Genomic DNA, 25421 nt, shown 5'->3' with positions numbered 1-25421 from the left:
TGAAATAAGAAGTTTCTCAAGTTAAGATCCTTAATGAATCAGGCTCTAGAGCTCTAAATCTCAGATATAGTCATAGACAATACTAAGTTTGGACAGTAGATGGCAGTAGTACCCTAATTAACTATAGAATGTGAACTGTATGTGCCCTTAATCCTACAATTAATGATTCCATGGTAATGTTATTATTATTATTATTATTATTATTATTATTATTATATTATCTTTGACTTATAAGGCGCCACAAAGGGTCCGCAGCGCCGTACATTACATATACAGAAAACAGAGAACCAAGACACAACATGATACACAAATATATATAAACACAGGTGACAGGGTAAAGCAAATCAGATTATTTCTGGGACAGATAGTGAAAGGGATGGTAGAAATGTTATACATGTACACTTTTCTTGTAAAATATTAATACTATTTCATTCTATCTCTAAGTAGTTTTATATAATCTTTAATTTAATCTATGTCTAATACATGGTCCAGGAATGTGAGCGTATTCATTTATCTTATGTCCACTAATTTTACGTGGAACATAAGTGTCTCTGGAATTGACTAATATGTGTCAATATACTATTCTGGTGATATGACTCTTTAATACATTATTATATTGGATAGAAATAGGACAAGGCGACTTTATTATTTACAACTAGCACTAGATGTGTTAATATTCTTGCATGCCTCTTTTTTATGTGTGTAGAGGGTGCAACTCTAAAAAAAAAGTCTCAAATTTAACATGAAGGGGGTAAAGAGTAATTTATCATGAGACTGTGCTACCTCTTTTATATACTAGACTCTGGCTGCTCCTCCTCATTCCCATCCACACACCCTGAGAAGTCCAATGGACAATGGTTAATGGATTATAGCCTGAGACGTTCCGGCCAAAGTTACTCTGTGGTCCCTTGAGAGCCCACACAACTGCTAACCCCTCATTCTGCATAGTTGTATTATTCACCTCCTGCTGCCAGCAGCTTGTGGGTGACGTATGCTCTGAGGTGCTATAGGACAGTGTCATCTACCTGCGGCTCCTACACAACAGCAAAAATTATTCATGTGCACCAGAAAATTCTTATCATAAGTTGGAGCTGCCGACACCCGTTTGCATTGCACTTTTAAGGCAGTGAAGGCAGCTTACACTCAGGATACATGGTTCTCTTCCTATCTATCTAACAGATCCCTTAGTGTCTCTGTCTCTAGAGAACTGGGGTCCCACAAGGCTCAGTGTGATCGGATGGTCTTACTTCACAACCTGGTCTGTTGGAGGAAGAAGAATGAAGGGATGTTACACAGTTTATCTCCGTTGCTTCTCACCATCAGTAACCGAATATTATCAACCATTGGCTTATAAATGACAACTGCACAATACTTGTAGGAGAATTCAGCTACCACCACTGGGCTCCTTCACGGCATCTAGAACCGCTTACTTCTGGGTAGCTGCAGCGCCTCCTTGCTGTGGGCTGACTGCTACCTCCTGACCGCTTACTATGGATCAGGACTGCGGTGCAGCGGGCAGAGCGTGCAATAGAGATGTGGGGATCAACACAGGGAAGCGGGCAACATATTAGTGTATAAACTCTTATCTGTTGGCCACATGATACAACAGGTAATAGGCATCAGGCAGAATCTTCAAGCAGTGATGTTTATAGGCTCAAGGGGTCCTTACAAGGACCGTTACACACTAGTTGGAGGTACTAGTGATCATCCAGAAGTACAGATGGTATAATACAGTTAAAATACAAAATACAGCTCTTTTCTTGTTTCTAACACATGTTGACCCAGCCCCATTCCTCGCTGACGCCACAAAGTCTGAGATATTACATCAATTATTTAACATTAGCATCAATCTGCGATTTCTTAAATTACCTGCTGGCTGCATTACTCATGTATCTCATCAATTTTTTTTAACAAGATAAAGGTAAAGACCCCCTGCTGTGTATTGAGGCCAAAAAGTGTTGGTCACTCACAGATGAATAAAGCTTATTTAGCATGGGATTCCCTTTCTTCAGACAGTTGCAGAAACAACACGACATCAGTACATTTGCAATGATAAAGATTGTCACACTGCGCCACCAAGTGAAATAAATTTACATAATAAGTTATTTCTAAGTGATCCGGCCAGACTCATTTATCTGCTTTTCTCACTGTACACCTCTCCTTCTAATGTCTGAATTCTCTAATCTCGTCTTCAGTATCGTCTCAACACTGAAGACATCAAAATCTACCTCGATTTTCCTGCCCACACCCCTTCTGTAACCACCTGTCTCACTGCTGCCCCTACATGGATGTCCCAATTTACCTAAAACTCACTATGTCCAAAGCAGAACTTGTCGTCTTCCCTCCTCCCAGAGTCATCAGCTCCCCCAAATTCCCCACATTGTCAGCAACAGTATAATTTCCTCAAGCAACCAAAACTCCTATCCATTTTTTTATAATCTCTCACCTTGACTAATGCAAGTTTCCCTCATCTATCTGTACCCAATTCAATACATCCTCAGTACCATAGTATATTCCTCTCTCGTCACTCCACCTTTAGTGGAGTACACCCTCACACTTACCCTACTCCTACCTATACTACTCACACTGGTACACCCTCACACCTACCCTACTCCCACCTATACTACTCACGCTGGTACACCCTCACACCTACCCTACTACCACCTATACTACTCACACTGGTACACCCTCACACCTACCCTACTCCTACCTATACTACTCACACTGGTACACCCTCACACCTACTCTACTCCCACCTATACTACTCACACTGGTACACCCTCACACCTACCCTACTCCTACCTATACTACTCACACTGGTACACCCTCACACCTACCCTACTCCCTCCTATACTACTCACACTGATACACCCTCACACTTACCCTACTCTCACCTATACTACTCCCACTGGTACACCCTCACACCTACCCTACTCCTACCTATACTACTCACACTGGTACACCCTCACACTTACCATACTCCCACCTATACTACTCCCACTGGTACATCCTCACACCTCCCCTACTCTCACCTATACTACTCACACTGCTACACCCTCACACCTACCCTACTCCCACCTATACTACTCACTCTAGTACACCCTCACACCTACCCTACTCCCACCTATACTACTCACACTGGTACACCCTCACACCTACCCTACTCCCACCTATACTACTCACACTGGTACACACTCACACCTACCCTACTCCCACCTATACTACTCACACTGGTACATCCTCACACCTACCCTACTCCCTCCTATACTACTCACACTGTTACACCCTCACACCTACCCTACTCCCACCTATACTACTCCCACTGGTACACCCTCACACCTACCCTACTCCCACCTATACTACTCACACTGGTACACACTCACACCTACCCTACTCCCACCTATACTACTCACACTGGTACATCCTCACACCTACCCTACTCCCTCCTATACTACTCACACTGTTACACCCTCACACCTACCCTACTCCCACCTATACTGCTCACACTGGTACATCCTCACACCTACCCTACTCCCACCTATACTACTCACACTGGTACACCCTCACACCTACCCTACACCTACCTATACTACTCCCACTGGTACATCCTCACACCTCCCCTACTCTCACCTATACTACTCACACTGCTACACCCTCACACCTACCCTACTCCCATCTATACTACTCACACTGGTACACCCTCACACCTACCCTACTCCCACCTATACTACTCACACTGGTACACCCTCACACCAACCCTACTCCCACCTATACTACTCACACTGGTACACCCTCACACCTACCCTACTCCCACCTATACTACTCACACTGGTACACCCTCACACCTACCCTACTCCCTCCTATACTACTCACACTGTTACACCCTCACACCTACCCTACTCCCACCTATACTGCTCACACTGGTACATCCTCACACCTACCCTACTCCCACCTATACTACTCACACTGGTACACCCTAATACCTACCCTACTCCCCTCCTATACTACTCACACTGGTACACCCTCACACCTAGCCTACTCCCACCTATACTACTCACACTGGTACACCCTCACACCTACCCTACTCCCACCTATACTACTCACACTGGTACACCCTCACACCTACCCTACTCCCACCTATACTACTCACACTGGTACACCCTCACACCTACCCTACTCCCACCTACCCTACTCCCACCTATACTACTCACACTGGTACATCCTCACACTTACCCTACTCCCACTGGTACCTTTACTGCACCACTCGGAAAATTCCTTCATGTGTAAAAATTATCTGAAAACAAACCTCTTTCTTAGAGCCTAACTTACAGTCATCTATGCTACTCACAATGGTACACACTCACCCTACTCCCAGCTATACTACTCACACTGGTACACCCTCACACCTACCCTACTCCTACCTATACTACTAACACTGGTACACCCTCACACTTACCCTACTCCCACCTATACTACTCACACTGGTACACCCTCACACCTACCCTACCCCCACCTATACTACTCACACTGGTACATCCTCACTCCTCCCCTACTCTCACCTATACTACTCACACTGGTACATCCTCACACCTCCCCTACTCTCACCTATACTACTAACACTGGTACACCCTCACACCTACCCTACCCCCACCTATACTACTCACACTGGTACACCCTCACACCTACCCTACTCCCACCTATACTACTCACACTGGTACACCCTCACACCTACCCTACTCCTACCTATACTACTCCCACTACTACACCCTCACACCTACCCTACTCCCACCTATACCACTCACACAGGTACACCCTCACACCTACCCTACTCCCACCTGTACTACTCCCACTGGTACATCCTCACACCTACCCTACTCCCACCTGTACTACTCACACTGGTACACCCTCACACAGTTTCAACAGAGATTCACAAGAACAGATAAGTGGGTAACAAAACCACCTCATTAATACAAAATGTCATAATAACACATTCAAATAAATGTAATAATAGAAGAAGAAGGAAGAAAGAAAAAGACAGAGACGGGGATAGGTAAGGGGGGGGGGCAATGTTTCCTAGTACAGATTATGTAAATAAATAATTCAAGTCCTAGCAAGGAGAGTAGGTGAGAGAACTGGTTTGTTTAAATGATTAAATTTATCGGAGTCCTGGAATTCGAGCCATGGGCTCCAAATGGAGTAATATTCAGTAACTTTATCAGCAGATGAAAGTAAAAGCTCATCCATAACTCTATAAAACACCACTCCCGGATGGTTGGGGGGCTAGGAGATCTCCAATGGGTTGGAATCACTGCTTTCGCAGCCGAAATCAGATAACGTAAAATGTTTTTTTTAAACCTGGAAATTGGAACGTCGATCTTGTTGAGAAGCCAGAAGGCGGGACTATCAGGAACCACATCTCCTAATATTTCAGCAGAGACCTCCATGACCTTGGACCAGAAAGGTCTGAGTATCTCACAATCCCACCAGATATGCATCGTAGTGCCCCGGGCATTCTGGCATCTCCAACAGGAGTCAGAAACACCCTGGCAAAAGTTTGCTAGTTGGGCTGGGCACCTATACCATCTTGTTAGAACCTTGTAATTAGTTTCTATTATAGAGACACTAGCAGAACAAGCATGTGTGGTCTCAAAAAGGGCTAACCAGTCTGCTTCACGGACCTGTTCTCCCAGATCTTGCTGCCAAGCAGTGGTGAATTTGGGTAAGAAGCTAAAAAGGTTTTCTGTAAGTAGTTTGTAGATTTTGGAGAGCAGGTGGGTAAGACAGCCATCTGCTAGATACCATGTTTCAAACGCTGTGAGGGCTCTAGTTATATCATTACGAGGTAATCCCGAGGTCAGGAAGTGCTTGATCTGGAGGTATCTCCAAATCTCCAATCCCGGAAGCTCTCACTTGGACTGGATCTCAAGAAAGGAGGACACACCGGTGGAATTTATCAGCTGGCCGACACGTGTAATTCCAGCACGCACCCATGACTTAAAGGGGCCAGTTTGTACACCTGGGGGGAAAAGAGGATTATCAAATAAAGGGGTCAGTGGTGAAATAATAGAGGAGAGGTGTGGAAGGATCCGAAGTCTGGACCATACTAAAATGGTAGGACCAATTATGGGGTGTCTGATGATAGGTAGTTTGCTTAACCATGGAGTAAATAGAGGTGAGGAAGGAAGGTATGATCCTTCAATAACGATCCACTGCTTCTTACTATTAGCGTTTGACCACTCCAGGATCCTTCCCAGCATCACCGCATTATGGTATGAGGGGAAGTGTGGAAGCTGGAGTCCCCCTATGTGTTTACGTCGATATAAAATGTCATGTTTGAAACGGGGCCTCTTTCCCCTCCAAACAAAGTCTCTCAGCAATTTCTGTAGGTCATTAAACCATTTATTGGGTATGTGAATTGGAAGAGTCTGGAGGAGGTAAAGGATACGTGGGAGAATGTTCATTTTAATAATATTGATACGACCTATCCAGGAAAAGGCCTTGTTCTGCCACTCTCCCAGAACGAAGTTTAGCCATGAGAGGACTAAAGTTAAGGTCGAACAGTTGCGTCAGATCTTTAGAAATAAGTATACCCAGATATTTAATATGTGATGGGTGCCACTGGAATGCAAAAGCCTGCTGGAGCCCTTCAACCACACGAGGAGCTGAAGATAAGTTCAAAGCCACCGATTTTGAATAATTGATTTTGAAATTGGATAGAGAACCAAATTGTTTGAATTCTTTAACCAGATTGGGAATTGAAATGATTGGGTTGGTAACCACAGCTAGGAGATCATCTGCAAAAAGCGCTAATTTATATTCCACTTTACCCACTACCACTCCTGAAATGTCAGGGTTGGCTCTAATGGCCCTAGCCAGGGCTTCCATACAAAGTACAAAAATCAATGGTGAGAGTGGACACCTATCAAGACTGGATCCGAGAGAGACCCGTTAATTTTTATACGAGCCGTAGGGGTACGGTAGAGAGCTAAAATCCGATGAAGGGCAATTGGTCCTAGGCCCATATGGGATAACATGCAGCCGAGAAATGACCAGTCAATTCGGTCAAAAGCCTTTTCGGCATCCGTGGATAACAACATAGAGGGTGTATTAGAGCTCACTGCCGAATGGACCAGGTCGATAATCTTAGTTGTGTTATCTCTTGCTTCACGACCAGAAATGAATCCCACTTGGTCAGAGTGGACTATTCCCGGCAGGATGGGCTTCAAACGGTTAGCTATAAGTTTTGCGTATAGTTTAATGTCCACGTTAAGTAGGGAAATTGGCCGATAACTCGGGCACAGAGAGGGGTCCTTGTCATCTTTAGGTATTACTGTGGTGTGGGCTTCTAGGGATTGTGTGGAGAAAGGGGTGCTCTCTGAAACAGCATTGAAGGCTGGCACCATCAAGGGTAGTAGCTTATGTTTGAAAGTCTTGTAGTAAGATATTGAAAAACCATCGGGGCCTGGGCTTTTACCTGAAGGTGTAAATTTTATTGCTTCAGCCAGTTCATCATGGGTTCCCACCTATACTCTTAACTACTTTCCCTACTTTCCCACTCTCCTACCTTACTCCCACCTATACTACTCACACTGGTACACTATCGCAGGGGCAGGCTGTGCTGGGGTGGCATCTGCTCCCTAGGCCAGTCCCATAGTGCATTACCTTGGGCTGAGTCACTGGGCCACCTGCATTTTTTTGTCCGTTAAAATGTTCCTAATAGGCTGCTGAGTCCATCATCGCAAGTAAACAATCTGTATAAAATACAGCTCAACGCATTTCTCTCTGTTGCCAAAACTTTTTCAAAAGCAAACCTTAGCCAGGACAGTCTCAAGTTTTAGTCCCATATCTTAAGTGGAGACTGTCCTAAACTGTTAGAGAGAGTCCACCCTGCTCTGATTTCATAAATCTGTATTGATGGGAACTTGAGTTATTTGTTGTAGATATACCTCATAGCATTTTTTTATTCATTTGAGCAGTTATGTAATATTTTTCAATAACTCCTCTGTTTCTAGTTGGCCTTTATTGAAAATTCTCAAATGTCCACATATAAAAAGCCAACTATCCATTCACAAGTAACAACACTGAGCCTTGAGGCGATTATCACCTGCATATCCTGCCTCACAGTACTGGGATCATGAGCTCAATTCCAGACCATGGCCTTATCTGTGTGGAGTTTGTATGTTCTTCCCGTGTTTGCGTGGGTTTCCTCCGGGTGCTCCGGTTTCCTCCCACACTCCAAATACATACTGGTAGGTTAATTGGCTGCTATCAAAATTGACCCTAGTCTCTTTTTCTCTCTCTCTCTGTCTGTGTGTATGTATGTTAGGGAATTTAGACTGTAAGCTCTAATGAGGCAGGGACTGATGTGAATGAGTTATATGTACAGCAATACGGAATAAGTGGCGCTATATAAATAAATGGTGATGATGATGATGATGATGAGTCGAGTCTTGCCCCCAGTCTAAAATTTACCAGCCCTCCCCTGCTCGCACCTATACTACTCACATGGGTACACTCTGCCTACTTTCCCAATCTCCACGCTTAGCCACACTAATTCCACAGCGCTGTACAGAGAAATCACTCACATCAGTCCCTGACCCATTGGAGCTTACAGTCTAAATTCCCTAATATACATATACACACACACACACACACAGCCATGGTCGGGAATCAAATTCATGACTCCAGTGCTGTGAGGCAGAAGTGCTAACCACTGAGCCACCATGCTGCATTTTCAACTCTTGTCACAGCTCTGCCCTTTTTACATTATATTGCAAAATCTCTCATGAATTGGACCCTCTCTAATTTTTGCTTTTTCCTCACTGTTCAGTGCTGCGGAGCTCTGCGGCAGCCGACAAAACAATAATAATACTAATAATAATAAAATGTGTGATTTTATACAGCTATGTCTGAGGTAGACTTAGAAATAGTGCTCAATGTCAAGCAGCAGCTGCAAGGGCACACAAACTATTGGCATGCATAAAAAGGGGCATAGATGCAAGGGAAGACGGTGTAATTTTGCCACTGTATAAATCATTGGTAAGACCTCATCTTGAATATGCAGTACAGTTCTGGGCACCACTCTATAAAAAAGATAATTTGGAACTAGAAAGGGTTCAGAGAAGGGCGACAAAATTGATAAAGGGTATGGAGTCATTCAGTTATGAGGAAAGGTTAGCCAGTTTAGGCATGTTTACTTTAGAAAAGAGGCGTCTAAGGGGAGATATGATTACTATGTACAAATACATTAGGGGTCAATACAGAGAGCTTTCATGGGAACTTTTTACCCCAAGGACCATACACAGGACACGTGGTCATCCCCTAAGGTTAGAGGAGAGGAAATTTCACAACCAGCAAAGGAAGGGGTTCTTTACAGTAAGGGCAGTCAAGATATGGAATTCATTGCCAGGGAAGGTTGTGATGGCAGATTCAATAGATATGTTTAAGAAAGGGTTAGTCAAATTTTTAGCGGAAAGGTGTATCCAGGGATACGACCGTTAATTTAAAATAAAGGATAGTAGTGGATATAGGGTAAAAATTGGATTGCAATATTGAGTCTGGGGGGATTTTCAAAATTGAAACAGATGGGCGGTTGCTTACTCTGGATTAATTTCAAATATAAGTGCAGGATCGCAGGAGATCCAAAATAGGTTGAACTTGATGGACTGGTGTCTTTTTTCAACCTCATCAACTATGTTACTATGTTAGATCACTGTGTTTGATGTTACTGCAGGTGATTTGTAATATGTGGAAAATTTGCAGAATGTGCAGAATGTGCAGTAACAGGGCAACTGCCACAGGGTCACACAACATGCAAATATAGAAACAAAATGGAATTTGAGGTGATGCTTTGCTAGAACAATGTTTGCTGGGGAAATCCCACAGCCGTATTTCCTTTTCCTTCTCCCTCTGTGTTGTGAGTCTTACAACAACATTGGTGAGTCATCATTTTCTGTGCTATGTCCATTTCCCTGAGCTCAGCGACACTGGTGGGTCATCGTTACTTCTATCCTTCTCCCTCTGTGTTATGTCCATTTCCCTGAGCTCAGCGACACTGGTGGGTCATCGTTTCTTCTATCCTTCTCCCTCTGTGTTATGTCCATCTCCCTGAGCTCAGCGACACTGGTGGGTCATCGTTTCTTCTTTCCTTCTCCCTCTGTGTTATTTCCATCTCCCGGAGCTCAGCAACACTGGTGGGTCATCGTTTCTTCTATCCTTCTCCTTCTCTGTTATGTGCATCTTCCAGAGCTCAGCATCTCATGGTGGGTCATCGTTTCTTCTTTTCATCTGCCTCTGTGTTATGTGGGTCTCTGGGATCTCAGTAACTCTGGTGGGTCATTGTTTATTCTTTCCTTCTCCCTCAGTGTTATGTGCGTCTCCCTGAGCTCAGCAACACTGGTGGGTCATCATTTCTTCTTTCCTTCTCCCTCCGTTTTATGTCCACCTTCCTGAGCTCAGCAGCATGGTGGGTCTTTGTTTCTTCTTTCCTTCTGCTCTGTGCTATGTGTGTCTCCCTGAGCTCAGCAACACTGGTGGGTCATTGTTTCTTCTTTCCTTCTCCTTCTCTGTTATGTGCATCTTCCAGAGCTCAGCATCTCATGGTGGGTCATCGTTTCTTCTTTTCATCTGCCTCTGTGTTATGTGGGTCTCTGGGATCTCAGTAACTCTGGTGGGTCATTGTTTATTCTTTCCTTCTCCCTCAGTGTTATGTGGGTCTCCCAAAGCTCAGCAACACTGGTGGGTCAACGTTCCTTCTTTCCTTCTCCCTCTGTGTTGTGTGGGTCTCCAGGAGCTCAGCAATTCTGGTGGGTCATTGCCATCACTTCTTCTTTCCTTATCTCTCTGTGTTATGTGGGTCAAAAATATTCAAAATCAGAGAAATTAAAATGTTGGCTGGACAATGAGATTAATCTTCACATCTGATGCCACAGTTGTCTTTCGTAATGGAAATCCAACTGTCCAACCATTTATACTCATATTCTAGCAAACAGAAGTCTTAAGGAAGGGACTTTGGTCATGGTATAGAGTTCTTAAGGAGTATGCAGTATGGTTAATGGGAAGTAAAAGTTTGTAGAGTCAATACTGCAATATCAGGTATCTGGACAGTGGTTTAAGGTTCAGAGACAAAATTTAACTGGCCGAGCTCAAAGCAGCAGACACAGAGACACGCCAATCATCTTAGGAAATGCAGAAGGTCAAGTTCAAGTAACTCTATACATCAAAATATTATCAATCTAAAACTTAAACTTCAATAACAAATAAACAACATATCTGCTCCCTGTAGATTCAGGAGTGTTCGTAATAAATGGGGCTATCTAATGAATCCTAATTTTAGTGAAAATTTGAGATGTTGATTTTGTATAGAACTTTGTATATTGATGGATCAAAGATGATTTTAGCATGAAGGAAACAGGATTGGGTTCTTGTTTGTAGGTGGAGAAGGACATACATTATCTTTTGCTTGACCAATGTCAAAGAAATGTCCCTATTGTTTCCATATTGGGCATTGAGTAATGTTCTTCAGGGAACTGCAGTAAAGACCATAGAGATCAGAATAAAGTCATACATTGGGTAGTTCGGCAGCAATCTCCAAGAGGCTTTTACCTAGGAAAGAGGTCAAATCCAGAGTATCGAGAAGAATATTGGGAATAAACCGAGCTTAGGTGTAATTCTTTATGGTAGATATATCTGTAATGTGACGGCAGTTTGATGCAATTCTGATTGTGCTCTATGTCAGTGGTTCCCAAACTTTTGCAGTTTGCGGCACCCTTAGAGTTCTCCAAATTTTTTCAAGGCACCCCTCCAAAATATTTATTGAGCAGTCCTGTTTTAGAAGTAGTTGGGTCAAAAAATTGTAATAAGTATTTAGGTCAAGACAGAAATACTTATTTAGTTGTATGCAAAAATGCCCCCTCTGCATCCAGACACACTGCCCTCTCTCACACTGCCCCCTCTGCCCTCTGTCATGCTGTCCCCCCTCCTCTGCTCTGTCACGCTGTCCCCCCTCCTCTGCCCTCTCACACGCTGTCCCCCTCCACTGCCCCTCTTACGCTCTGTCCCCCTCCACTGCCCCTCTCACGCTCTCTGTACCCCTCCACTGCCCCTCTCACGCTGTGTCCCCCTCCACTGCACCTCTCACGCGCTCTGTCCCCCTCCACTGCCCCTCTCGCGCTCTCTGTCCCCCTCCACTGCCCCTCTCACGCTCTCTGTCCCCCATCCTCTGCTCTCTGTCCCCATCCTCTGCTCTCTGTCCCCATCCTCTGCTCTCTGTCCCCCTCCTCTGCCCTCTGTCCCCCTCCTCTGCCCTCTGTCCCCCTCCTCTGCTCTCTGTCCCCATCCTCTGCTCTCTGTCCCCATCCTCTGCTCTCAGTCACCCTCCTCTGCCTCACTGTCACCATCCTCTGCCCTCTATCCCCCTCCTCTGCCCTCTGTCCCCCTCCTCTGCTCTCTGTCCCCTCCTCTGCCCTCTGTCCCCCTCCTCTGCCATCTGTCCTCCTCCTCTGCCCCGCTGTCCCCATCCTCTGCCCTCTGTCCCCCTCCTCTGCTCTCTGTCCCCCTCCTCTGCCCCGCTGTGCCCATCCTCTGCCCTCTGTCCCCCTCCTCTGCCCTCTATCCCCCTCCTCTGCCCCGCTGTCACCATCCTCTGGCCCGCTGTCACCATCCTCTGCCCTCTATCCCCATCTTCTGCCCTCTGTCCCCCTCCTCTGCCCTTTATCCCCATCCTCTGCCCTCTGTCCCCATCCTCTGCTCTCTGTCGCCCTCCTCTGCCATCTGTCCCCCTCCTCTGCCCAGCTGTCCCCATCCTCTGCCCTCTGTCCCCCTCCTCTGCCCTCTATCCCCCTCCTCTGCCCCGCTGTCACCATCCTCTGGCCCGCTGTCACCATCCTCTGCCCTCTATCCCCATCTTCTGCCCTCTGTCCTCCTCCTCTGCCCTCTATCCCCATCCTCTGCCCTCTGTCCCCATCCTCTGCTCTCTGTCCCCATCCTCTGCTCTCTGTCCCCCTCCTCTGCCATCTGTCCCCCTCCTCTGCCCAGCTGTCCCCATTCTCTGCTCTCTGTCCCCCTCCTCTGCCCTCTATCCCCATCCTCTGCCCTCTGTCACCATCCTCTGCTCTCTGTCCCCCTCCTCTGCCCAGCTGTCCCCATTCTCTGCTCTTTGTCCCCCTCCTCTGCCCTCTGTCCTCATCCTCTGCCCTCTGTCCCCCTCCTCTGCCCCGCTGTCCCCATCCTCTGCTCTCTGTCCCCCTCCTCTGCCCCGCTGTCCCCATCCTCTGCTCTCTGTCCCCCTCCTCTGCCCCGCTGTCACTACCCTCTGCTCTCTGTCCCCCTCCTCTGCTCTCTGTCCCCCTCCTCTGCTCTCTGTCCCCCTCCTCTGCCATCTGTCCCCCTCCTCTGCCCAGCTGTCCCCATTCTCTGCTCTCTGTCCCCCTCCTCTGCCCTCTATCCCCATCCTCTGCTCTCTGTCCCCATCCTCTGCTCTCTGTCCCCTCCTCTGCCCTCTGTCCCCCTCCTCTGCCATCTGTCCTCCTCCTCTGCCCCGATGTCCCCATCCTCTGCCCTCTGTCCCCCTCCTCTGCTATCTGTCCCCCTCCTCTGCCCCGCTGTCCCCATCCTCTGCCCTCTGTCTCCCTCCTCTGCCCTCTTTCCCCCTCCTCTGCCCTCTGTCCCCATCCTCTGCCCTCTATCCTCATCCTCTGCCCTCTGTCCCCATCCTCTGCCCTCTGTCCCCCTCCTCTGCCCTCTATCCCCATCCTCTGCACTCTGTCCCCCTCCTCTGCCATCTGCCCTCCTCCATTGCCCTCTGTCCCCCTCCTCTGCCCTCTGTCCCCCTCCTCTGCCCTCTGTCCCCCTCCTCTGCCCTCTGTCCCCCTCCTCTGCCCTCTGTCCCCCATCCTCTGCTCTCTGTCCCCATCCTCTGCTCTCTGTCCCCATCCTCTGCCCCGCTGTCACCATCCTCTGCTCTCTGTCCCCTCCTCTGCCCCGCTGTCACCATCCTCTGCTCTCTGTCCCCCTCCTCTGCTCTCTGTCCCCCTCCTCTGCTCTCTGTCCCCCTCCTCCATTGCCCTCTGTCCCCCTCCTCTGCCCTCTGTCCCCCTCCTCTGCCCTCTGTCCCCCTCCTCTGCCCTCTGTCCCCCATCCTCTGCTCTCTGTCCCCATACTCTGCTCTCTGTCCCCATCCTCTGCCCCGCTGTCACCATCCTCTGCTCTCTGTCCCCCTCCTCTGCCCCGCTGTCACCATCCTCTGGCCCGCTGTCACCATCCTCTGCCCTCTATCCCCATCTTCTGCTCTCTGTCCCCCTCCTCTGCCATCTGTCCCCCTCCTCTGCTCTCTGTCCCCCTCCTCTGCCCCGCTGTCACCATCCTCTGCTCTCTGTCCCCTCCTCTGCCCCGCTGTCACCATCCTCTGCTCTCTGTCCCCATCCTCTGCTCTCTGTCCCCATCCTCTGCTCTCTGTCACCATCCTCTGCTCTCTGTCACCATCCTCTGCTCTCTGTCCCCATCCTCTGCTCTCTGTCCCCCTCCTCTGCTCTGTCACCATCCTCTGCTCTCTGTCCCCCTCCTCTGCTCTCTGTCCCCTCCTCTGCCCCGCTGTCACCATCCTCTGCTCTCTGTCCCCATCCTCTGCTCTCTGTCCCCATCCTCTGCCCTCTGTCCCCATCCTCTGCTCTCTGTCCCCATCCTCTGCCCCGCTGTCCCCCTCCTCTGCTCTCTGTCCCCCTCCTCTGCTCTCTGTCCCCCTCCTCCATTGCCCTCTGTCCCCCTCCTCTGCCCTCTGTCCCCCTCCTCTGCCCTCTGTCCCCCTCCTCTGCCCTCTGTCCCCCATCCTCTGCTCTCTGTCCCCATACTCTGTTCTCTGTCCCCATCCTCTGCCCCGCTGTCACCATCCTCTGGCCCGCTGTCACCATCCTCTGCCCTCTATCCCCATCTTCTGCCCTCTGTCCCCCTCCTCTGCCCTCTGTCCACATCCTCTGCTCTCTGTCCCCCTCCTCTGCCATCTGTCCCCCTCCACTGCCCTCTGTCCCCCTCCTCTGCTCTCTGTCCCCCTCCTCTGCCCCGCTGTCACCATCCTCTGCTCTCTGTCCCCTCCTCTGCCCCGCTGTCACCATCCTCTGCTCTCTGTCCCCATCCTCTGCTCTCTGTCCCCATCCTCTGCTCTCTGTCCCCCTCCTCTGCTCTGTCACCATCCTCTGCTCTCTGTCCCCCTCCTCTGCTCTGTCACCATCCTCTGCTCTCTGTCCCCCTCCTCTGCCCTCTGTCCCCCTCCTCTGCTCTGTCACCATCCTCTGCTCTCTGTCCCCCTCCTCTGCCCTCTGTCCCCCATCCTCTGCTCTCTGTCCCCCTCCTCTGCCCTCTGTCCCCCATCCTCTGCTCTCTGTCCCCTCCTCTGCCCCGCTGTCACCATCCTCTGCTCTCTGTCCCCATCCTCTGCTCTCTGTCCCCATCCTCTGCTCTCTGTCCCCCTCTTCTGCTCTCTGTCCCCTCCTCTGCCCTCTGTCCCCATCCTCTGCTCTCTGTCACCATCCTCTGCTCTCTGTCACCATCCTCTGCTCTCTGTCACCATCCTCTGCTCTCTGTCCCCCTCCTCTGCTCTGTCACCATCCTCTGCTCTCTGTCCCCCTCCTCTGCTCTGTCACCATCCTCTGCTCTCTGTCCCCATCCTCTGCTCTCTGTCCCCATCCTCTGCTCTCTGTCACCATCCTCTGCTCTCTGTCCCCCTCCTCTGCTCTGTCACCATCCTCTGCTCTCTGTCCCCATCCTCTGCTCTCTGTCACCATCCTCTGCCCTCTGTCCCCATCCTCTGCTCTCTGTCACCATCCTCTGCTCTCTGTCCCCATCCTCTGCTCTCTGTCCCCATCCTCTGCCCTCTGTCCCCATCCTCTGCTCTCTGTCACCATCCTCTGCTCTCTGTCCCCCTCCTCTGCTCTGTCACCATCCTCTGCTCTCTGTCCCCATCCTCTGCTCTCTGTCCCCATCCTCTGCTCTCTGTCACCATCCTCTGCTCTCTGTCCCCCTCCTCTGCTCTCTGTCCCCATCCTCTGCTCTCTGTCACCATCCTCTGCTCTCTGTCACCATCCTCTGCTCTCTGTCCCCCTCCTCTGCTCTGTCACCATCCTCTGCTCTCTGTCCCCATCCTCTGCTCTCTGTCCCCATCCTCTGCTCTCTGTCACCATCCTCTGCTCTCTGTCACCATCCTCTGCTCTCTGTCCCCATCCTCTGCCCCTCTGTCCCCCTCCTCTGCTCTCTGTCCCCCTCCTCTGCTCTCTGTCCCCCTCCTCTGCTCTCTGTCCCCATCCTCTGCTCTCTGTCACCATCCTCTGCTCTCTGTCCCCCTCCTCTGCCCCACTGTCACCATCCTCTGCTCTCTGTCCCCATCCTCTGCTCTCTGTCCCCCTCCTCTGCCCTCTGTCCCCCTCCTCTGCTCTCTGTCCCCATCCTCTGCTCTCTGTCCCCCTCCTCTGCCCCGCTGTCACCATCCTCTGCCCTCTGTCCCCCTCCTCTGCTCTCTGTCACCATCCTCTGCTCTGTCACCATCCTCTGCTCTCTGTCCCCCTCCTCTGCCCTCTGTCCCCCTCTTCTGCCCTCTGTCCCCCATCCTCTGCTCTCTGTCCCCATCCTCTGCTCTCTGTCCCCCTCCTCTGCCCTCTGTCCCCATCCTCTGCTCTCTGTCACCATCCTCTGCTCTGTCACCATCCTCTGCTCTCTGTCCCCCTCCTCTGCCCTCTGTCCCCCTCTTCTGCTCTGTCACCATCCTCTGCTATCTGTCCCCATCCTCTGCTCTCTGTCCCCCTCCTCTGCTCTGTCACCATCCTCTGCTCTCTGTCCCCATCCTCTGCCCCGCGCCAGGCGCCAGCCATAAAAAAAAACAACAACACAGAAACTTACCAATCCGTCGGGCGCCGGGACCCAGCAGCCTCCTCTCTCCCACAGCTTGTTACTGATGTCGATATTCAGTGACAGCTGCGGGAGAGAGGAGGCTGCTGGGTCCCGGCGCCTGACAGATTGGTAAGTTTCTGTGTTGTTGTTTTTTATGGCTGGCCCGCGGCACCCCAGTGACAGCGCCGCGGCACCCCTGGGAGCCGCGGCGCACAGTTTGGGAACCGCCGCTCTATATGGTTTTCCTTTAATTAAAATGGACCTATGATTGACATACATTGGAGGCAGACATTTTGTAAGTAGAACCAATCAGCTCACTAGGCGCCACCGACATCAGGCCACAGTATAATAAATACACATTTTAGCGACTGTAATGTCAGGTATGAACAGCACATTATATGTAGAACACGTTAATGTCCGTGGCCTAATTAACATGCTCGGAAGTTTGCTGTGATTAAGTTGTCAGAGCACCCATGAGCTGTCCTAGATGCACTGATACAATGTTATTTCATCCACTCCAGTGAGTGGAGCTCCAGTTAGTGCAGGTAATAGCGTTGTGTACAGTACACCTGAAGCACCGGCTGCCTAGGAGTAGTGCACAGCTCCCCAGTTACTCTGGTTTTCTCACTACCAATTATCTCTTACCAGACTGGAGAGATGTCCGTGGTTTTATTAATGGAGGATACCGTACTATAGAGAACAAGGACGGGGATTTGTCTTCTTTGGTGAGTAATTCCTGCAGTGTGATATATCTTTATGTATATTATTTATATTCCACTGCGCTATACTGCAGGGAGATAAAACACTGTTATACTATAGCGGGTGGGTGGTGTAGACCATCTGCACTTGGTTTTGAGAGTGTCTTTGTTGCTGCCTTAGAAGAGTTTAATTTGTGGTGCAGGAGATGTTCCTGTGCCATGGAAGCCCCTCCAAATTGTTATACTATAGGAATGTAACATAAGACAAATGCAATGAAGGCCTTCTTCACATGAACTTAGCATCTAATAGGAGAAAAGAGATACAAGATTACGTGCAATCACCAACCAGCCACATATCAAAAGTCACATGTTTCGGAGTATTGAGTGAGGGTTAAATTTTCCCTGGGATCCTCTTTCAGCACATACACCCACAGGTGATCCACATGGGTGTAATTGGTTGGTTTTGCTGTTATTTGTTTGTAGTGCTTGGGTGGAGGATAAAGACACTGTTTGTATTTGTGGGCGGGGGCACTGATGCCTGTTAGTGGCCGGCTAGTAGTCAGGGAACTATTGTTTAGCCAGATGTAGGAGGTGGGAGATTTTGTGATACTCTTGCTGGATATGACTGCTGTACCAACGCTGAAACTGTTTAGCCATCCTGACAACTGCTAATAAACAGTGAAATGGTTCAGCCAAGCTGTGTGAAATTCCAGTGACTGCAGTACTTTATCACAGTACATGCATGTATACCTATAGGCCTGTTATGTGTTCTCATGGGGAATTAAAGTCAATTTCTCCACAATACATATTAGGAAAAGATGTGTAACGGCCCCCTGACCACTGCCTGAGGCCGTGGTAGCTTTAATCCGCCACTGCTGGCTGGGCACAGAGGACTATACAGAGAGGAGGAGATGTGTAACAGAGGAGCTTGGGAAGGTGATAATACTCCATGACGAGGGATCCCATAAAACAATGAAAGTTAGGGTACTGTGTGTAAGGTCGAGGGAGATTAAATTCACAGTCAGAATCTAGAAGATTATCTGATGCATAGAGGCCCAGCGGACTCTCAGAGCCCTGTCATTACAGCAAGGAATGGAGTGGTCAGTGGGTAAGAGCGCTGACTGAATAATACTGACACTCAGAGACTCTGTAAACTGTGATCTTCTCTAGACATGAAACTGAAAGGGTTTTGTCCGTATATCTACATTAAAGATAAGAGAAATTGCTATGGTTTACTTTGTGGTATTTGGTTAATAAATGAATTTTACTTTTTTAATTACCAAATCAAACAAAAGAGTAATTTAGTGAAAGAGTAAAATACAATAAAAGGATGTAAAAAAAATAATCACCAAACATATATGTAGAAGTTCCCATACCTTGAGATGTTTTACATTATATTTACATATGTTAAGTAGCTGGAGTGCATGCTATTGCTCACTGGTATCAGCCAACTTATTCAAAGCTGGTTGCAATGCCATCATTTAGGTTATAAAATATGATGTTAATGACCTGACTGGGTAAAACAGATATTCGTGCAAATTGTTCTGCACCTCTGTAATGGGGTCTGATCTCCTGTGGACCCTCCATCTGTTAGCTGTAATGGTGGGCAGAGTTACATATTATGCCGGTGCTGGGTATAGTGTAGTAATAATGTCAATGGAATGTCATACCGGGCAGATGTTACTGGAAGATCGACATCAAGACCAATAGGCATCAAACACTCCATGTTGTCATGTGTCATGTGCCATGTGTCATATACCATGTGTCATGTGTCATGTGCCATGTATCATGTTGTCACATGTCATGTGTCATGTGTCATGTGTCATGTGCTATGTATCATGTGCCATGTATCATGTTGTCATGTTGTCATGTGTCATGTGTTATGTATCATGTTGTCATGTGTCATGTGTCATGTGTCATGTGTTATGTTGTCATGTTGTCATGTGTCATGTGTCATGTATCATGTTGTCATGTTGTCATGTGTCATGTGCTATGTATCATGTTGTCATGTGTCATGTGTCATGTGTTATGTTGTCATGTTGTCATGTAGTCATGATGGTGTTGGAGATATAATGGTCTGTTATTTGCAGGGAGCAGAATTTACCGTCTCTCATGAAGACTTTGTGAAGAGCGTTCTCCCATCAGTATCAGAGACAGACACCGTTCTCTTCCTGTTTACCCTGGATGGTGAGTACCCCAGTTATCCTTAGCGAAGCAGCCAAGAGGTACAGAGGGTGATGCAATAGTAGAAGGAGCACACGAGGAAAGAGGGCCCTGCTCCTGAGAGCTTACATCCTAAAGAAAAGGGGGAGACACAAATAGGGTGGTAATAACTGGGGAGTTATGAGGAGGACTGATAGACTTGAATAAAGAAATGAGTCTTAAAGGCACGCTTGAAGCCTTTGAGAGTAGATGATAACCTGATGGAAGGTGGAAGATCGTTCCACAGCAGGGGAGCAGCCCGGGCAAAGTCCTGAAGACGAGAGTGAGAGGAGGTGAAGTAGTGAGGCGGCTGTCAGAGGCAGAGCGGAGGGGGCGGGTGGGAGTGTAGGTAGAGATGAGATTGGAGATGTAGGGAGGGGAAGATTGACTAAGAGCTTTAAAGGTGAGGGATCAGAGGGATCAGACATTTACTCATTCCATAATGTAATGTTATACCATAGGGATCAGGTCTGTATTCATCTCATGATGTTAACTTTGGCTATAATGTTCAGCTTGATGTCTCCTCTCTATTCTTAGATGAACTTGGTGAGGTGGAGAAGTTGGTGGAACTAGTGAAAGAGAAGACTTCTAACATCCATGCTATATCCCACGCAACAGCGGGACAATACCTGCCGGTGAGACAGTCTCTTTCCCTTTAATTACCATTTGTTGATGAACTTGGCACTCTGGTCAGAGGAACAGAGGGAAACTTGGTTGGGTTGGGTTAGGCTCATTGGTTCTTAAATTCTATGTTTTAAAGGCTAAGAATAAGGACAGATGTTCCCCATGGTAATGTTTACAATGACTATTGGTTGAACGGTGATCTTCTTCTGTCTGTGCATAGTTGAGTCACTGCTTATAATCTGGGATCAAGTGTTAACTCAAACTACCTGACTGCCGAGATGGGCAGTATGTAACAAAGTCCCAGGGGGTGATATACCGCTATCTACGTCTCCTGTCCGCTATAATATTCCATTTACCAGGATGCTCTCTGTTTATGAACATTGTTTAAACCCAGTGTACTTACATTTAGAACTCTGCCAAAAAGATCATCCCAAACATCATTGGCATCACGTGGCCGATCCTGTTCCTGGAGTACGAGGGAGCGTTCATCCAGGTATAATTCCGTCTCTTATTCAGTCCACCTGTCTGAACTTGTGATATCATTACATTATAATAGCAGTGATGACGATGGCGGGATTTAGTCCGTGTCCCTGTTCATTAGTATGTAGATTTGTCGTTCTTTGTGGCTTGAGAGTGAATTCTTATTCATATTATTACTTTTTCTTCCTCATTTTCTCCGAACTCCTAGAGAGATAAAAAGCTAATTTCTGATTGGTTGATATGGTTCTGTGGGAATACAATGTTTGTGAATGAGCCCCACAGGGCAGCGCTCTCAAGTGATAAGTTATGGGGAGCCAGTAACAGGCAATAAATTTAAAATGACTTTCTTCAATGCTAAAGTCTCAGTTAATTGTATTTACTACATTGGTAGATCTAATAATGCTCAAAAATTAGAATATTTACCGGATGCTCACAATTCATGTACAGTGTATATGGTAGTTTGGATAAGTACTGAAAAGGACCTAGTTACCATCTCACCCAGAAAGGTGCCCAACCACACACCTGGTATGTATTAGGTGTATCAGAGTTGTCTTCCGTGAACTGTGGTAATACATAATACATACCTGAGATTTTCTGGATTCCTTATACCAGAAACACAGTGACAGTCACACCTCGTTCTCTAGCATTTCCTGGATACATCATAATCAGTTGTAAGTAGATATATTTGAACGACCAACATAACATTTCTCTCGGTGGTTCAACAAAAAGATAGAAACAAAACAAAATTTCTCAAGAAATATGATTGTTTGAATCCTGTTTGATCCACCATTGATGAATTTGACGTAACCTCAGACTTTAAACTTTTAACACAGTAGTGTCCAAATGAAAACAATGTAAATATATTAAATTATTTATAAATCGTATTTAAATAGTGTTTAAAAATAAAAAATATTTTAAGCACTAATTTTAACACGAAACTTAAACTCAAACAGCAAACATATGAATGTGAATGGTGAAACGCGATTGACAAATTCAAACTTAAAAAAGTGAATGTGAACTGCAAACTTCGAGCCTCAAATTAGAAGCCGGGTCGTTTGGTAATTGTATTGTTCCTTGCCATCAAACTGGTGAAGTTTATTCTAATATCGAACTAATTACTAGTAACCACAAACATGTTTATAGAGCCAAATGGCAGAAGTTTGGAACAATCTCAAACAGGTGGTAGATTTAAGTGATTCAGGGTTACATTTACTAAACTTTCATATGCTATGGGCAACACCTCCATTTTTCCTATTCAGAAGCTTTAGTAACTCTACCCCTCAGAGTCTTTTCTTCAAGAGTAGGAATTCTGTAGGAAAGAGCAGAGCAGCTAGATTACGTTTAAGAGCGATTAGCAGTCTTCGGAGGTAGGTCTTAGATGGTAAGTGCTGTTAGCAGCAGGGGTAACAATACTTTTCAGATGACTTGGCCAGAAAGTATATGAAGGACAAATTGAATTCTACATCTAAACTCTAGTTCAGCCAGCCTAGATGTGATAGCATAGCACAATGGTGGACTTTGTGGGAATGGGGTATTTTTAGAGCAGTTGGGTTACTTATGGCACAGATGGCAGTTTTGGAGGTTGGTGGTGGACTGGAAGGTTATTGAATATGTGTCATTTATTATGAAACATTATCACAGTGAGAGCTACAATATGACACTCATATAAAACACTTTCAGTGCAGTTAAATTACCAGACTCTGCTTCATCTAGCGATGACAGGAAGATTCTCAGGACCACATTAAGAATGCCCCAGTACATGGGAGGTTCCTGCTCTCATTAATACTCATGAACATTCATAGCTGTCCAGAATATGGCTGACTTCATGTTCACATATAAAGAGCGGTATATAGAAGAAACCATAGCGTATTTGTATAGTGATATCTGTTTTATTGTGCAGCTGTCAGTAGATGACAGCTCCACCTTAAGCTGTGATGGTTCTCGTAGTGGTGGTTTCAAGCAGTGGTGTCTGTGTTACAGAAAATCCCATTCCACACGTATTTAATAAGTATTTACCTCCTGATAGAAATTCCAGAGGGAACTGAGCAGCAAATGGATACTGAACACGGTGACCAGCGGATCCTATGCTCTCAAGGGGAAGATTTACCGCAATTTTATGGTGGATTTCAGAATAAACAATTCCAAGCACTTCCACAGAGCGTTATCTGTGCTGCAGGTGAGGTCCCAGAGCGATGGACATTGCAGATATGTGTATATCTCTCATGCCAGTAACACATATGTACTCACTTTACAGCGTCTGACAGGGCACTCCCTGGCCCGCTGCACAGAGGTTCTGCTGCAGTCCATTTATGGGGAACAGATCTTGACGGACCTGATAAAGAATGCAGAAATTTCAAAGCATGTGCAAGTAGCTTCATCTAAGGACAAGGTAATCACACTTATATCTACAAAACAAAATCTTGGTTTTGTATGTTGTGCAGTAGGAGTGTGAGTGGGCTCACTCCACATTCAGCAAGGAATGGACTGGACACCCACAAACTGTGACCTGACTCCACCAACTCTCTCCTACAACTGTCATCTGAAACCTCCACTTCAACTCTATTCTACAGTATTCACCTTACACCCCATCATTCACCTGATTCAAATGACATTCAGCTTGCACATAATTTTTATAACTGACTCCTCCAACTGTCTCTTGACTCCTCCAACTGTCACCTAATACCTTAATCTGTCTCCTGACTCCTCCAACTGTCTCTTGACTCCTCCAGCTGTCACCTAATACCTTAATCTGTCTCCTGACTCCACCAACTGTTTTCCCATCAGTTACCTGACACCTCCAACTATAGGTTAGGGCATAGTTGCCTATTCTTGCAAAATGTTAGCAACACCTCTGAAGTAGAGCAAGACAACCTGGACTCCCGAGAGAGTAGACAATTCTATTGGATAGTGCCGAACTGTCACAAAGTTGGTGGGAACATGATGCAAATCATGTAATTAGGTCGCACTCACCTCAGTGCACACCAAGGGGTAGTGAGCAGCTTTCCCAGACCCTTGACATTTAGTGTTTGCTGCGGTGGTGTCTTGAAGATCTGGTTGCATCAGCCACTAAATGACAAAAATCGCATCATCAAGCCCATCACCTATCTTCTAACTTCCTCTCTGCTTCTCCCAGAAGTCAGGTCAAAAAAGTTTATGTTAGTTGTGAGTCTAATTTGCGAGGTAGTAGCACTGCTGAGAATTTGTGCATCACAGGAGAAGGAGAAGTCTTAAACATAAGCGTGGGAGGTGGTGATAAGGGGGAGTGATAGGAGTAGGTCATTGGAAGACTGCAGACCACTAAAAGAGATGTACACAGCGATCAATGAAAAGATGTAGGAGGGTTTTGTAGGTGAAAACCAGAACAGTCAGTGAAGTAACTGTCTGAGGTTCCCCAAGGCAAGTGCCCTCATATTTCGGAGTCATGGAACCAGCTTACACGCCTGCACAAAGCATAAGTTCTGTCACACAAACCCTGGCAATATTCTTAAACACAGCAGGTGCAACCAGGGGATACAGCCGGAAAATTTTAACACTGATACAAACACACTCAATGTTATCACAGGTGATTGTGCGTTCACAGTTTATATGAAATTTAAATATCCAACAAAAGGTGACGCGCTTCGCAAGTATATGGCAGTGTTAACCTTATGTCTTCCCGACAGGTTCTACCTGTGGCCATTGTGAGTTTGCTGCGTAACTGCGCAGTGCAGGAATCCAGGACTCGATTAGATTCCTCAGCCAACATCCGAGTAGCCATCGAATCATCTCTCAATGTGCCCGGAAGGAAGAGGGGGGCTGAAAGCACAGAGCCAGCAGGACGCAGCCGATAGGGGTCCAGGAATCCACGTCCTGATCATTTCAGGGGCTTTATTCTTTATATCAGCCATGAAAGTTTTGTACAAAGTCGCCTGATATTAAGTCACTGAGATAGCAATTAAAGGTACTAAATAAGTTGTTTAGGAAAAAATACATTTCCTTGTGTAAATGAAACTTAGTTTGTGTTTTGAAGACAATCTCATTTAAGTCTGGACACGCACCGTAATTCGTTTTGGTTTTGCACTATTGCACTAAGAGGGTCCATTTATCGCACTCTCAGGAGACACAAACTAGATCTGCGCCTTGTCTTGCAGAGAGGTGGGGAAATCGGAAAAGACGCAGAGTGAAAAAGTGAAAATGTCACATCCAAGTCACCCTCCTACCACTTTATTACCACCCGTCTAATAAATAAAGCTTGTGTTTTTTTAACCTAAAACGGTGCTTTAGTCTAAGTGATAACCGACATGAACCATGAGAGGAGAGGTCGGGACGGTGTGCATCACTGGGCCTCATTCATCAAGGACGCATACTGAGCGCAACCTGCGTTTATATCGGAGCGCACATAGTTTGGGTCCGCGCATCTCTGAATACAGCAAGGAGCAGATTTGAAGATACGTATGATGTATACAAGGGTAGGTCTCTGCTCTACTACACCAGACGTTGCGGGATACGTCCAATCCCTCTGTGGTGGATAAATTCTCAAAAGATGGCACAGAAAAAAATATA

General features: G+C 47.0%; 1 protein-coding gene across 3 annotated transcripts in view; it reads left to right on the top strand.

The window, feature by feature from the left end:
• Window positions 1-24869, top strand: part of GCKR (glucokinase regulator) — a 56071-nt gene extending 31202 nt beyond the window's left edge. For all 3 annotated transcript variants that reach the window (XM_075201022.1, XM_075201021.1, XM_075201023.1), the window contains exons 14-20: window positions 17524-17600; window positions 19664-19760; window positions 20313-20410; window positions 20809-20892; window positions 22906-23055; window positions 23134-23268; window positions 24542-24869. In XM_075201022.1, coding sequence (XP_075057123.1) covers window positions 17524-17600; window positions 19664-19760; window positions 20313-20410; window positions 20809-20892; window positions 22906-23055; window positions 23134-23268; window positions 24542-24709 — 809 coding nt within the window. In that variant the 3' untranslated portion in view covers window positions 24710-24869. The remainder of the gene's footprint in view (window positions 1-17523; window positions 17601-19663; window positions 19761-20312; window positions 20411-20808; window positions 20893-22905; window positions 23056-23133; window positions 23269-24541) is intronic.
• The last annotated feature ends 552 nt before the right edge of the window (window positions 24870-25421 follow it).

Source organism: Mixophyes fleayi, chromosome 3, assembly GCF_038048845.1.
Source record: "Mixophyes fleayi isolate aMixFle1 chromosome 3, aMixFle1.hap1, whole genome shotgun sequence".
NCBI classification, from domain to species: Eukaryota; Metazoa; Chordata; class Amphibia; order Anura; family Limnodynastidae; genus Mixophyes; species Mixophyes fleayi.
The sequence above is the reverse complement of the archived record's forward strand: the minus strand, read 5'-3'. Positions and strand labels throughout refer to the sequence as shown.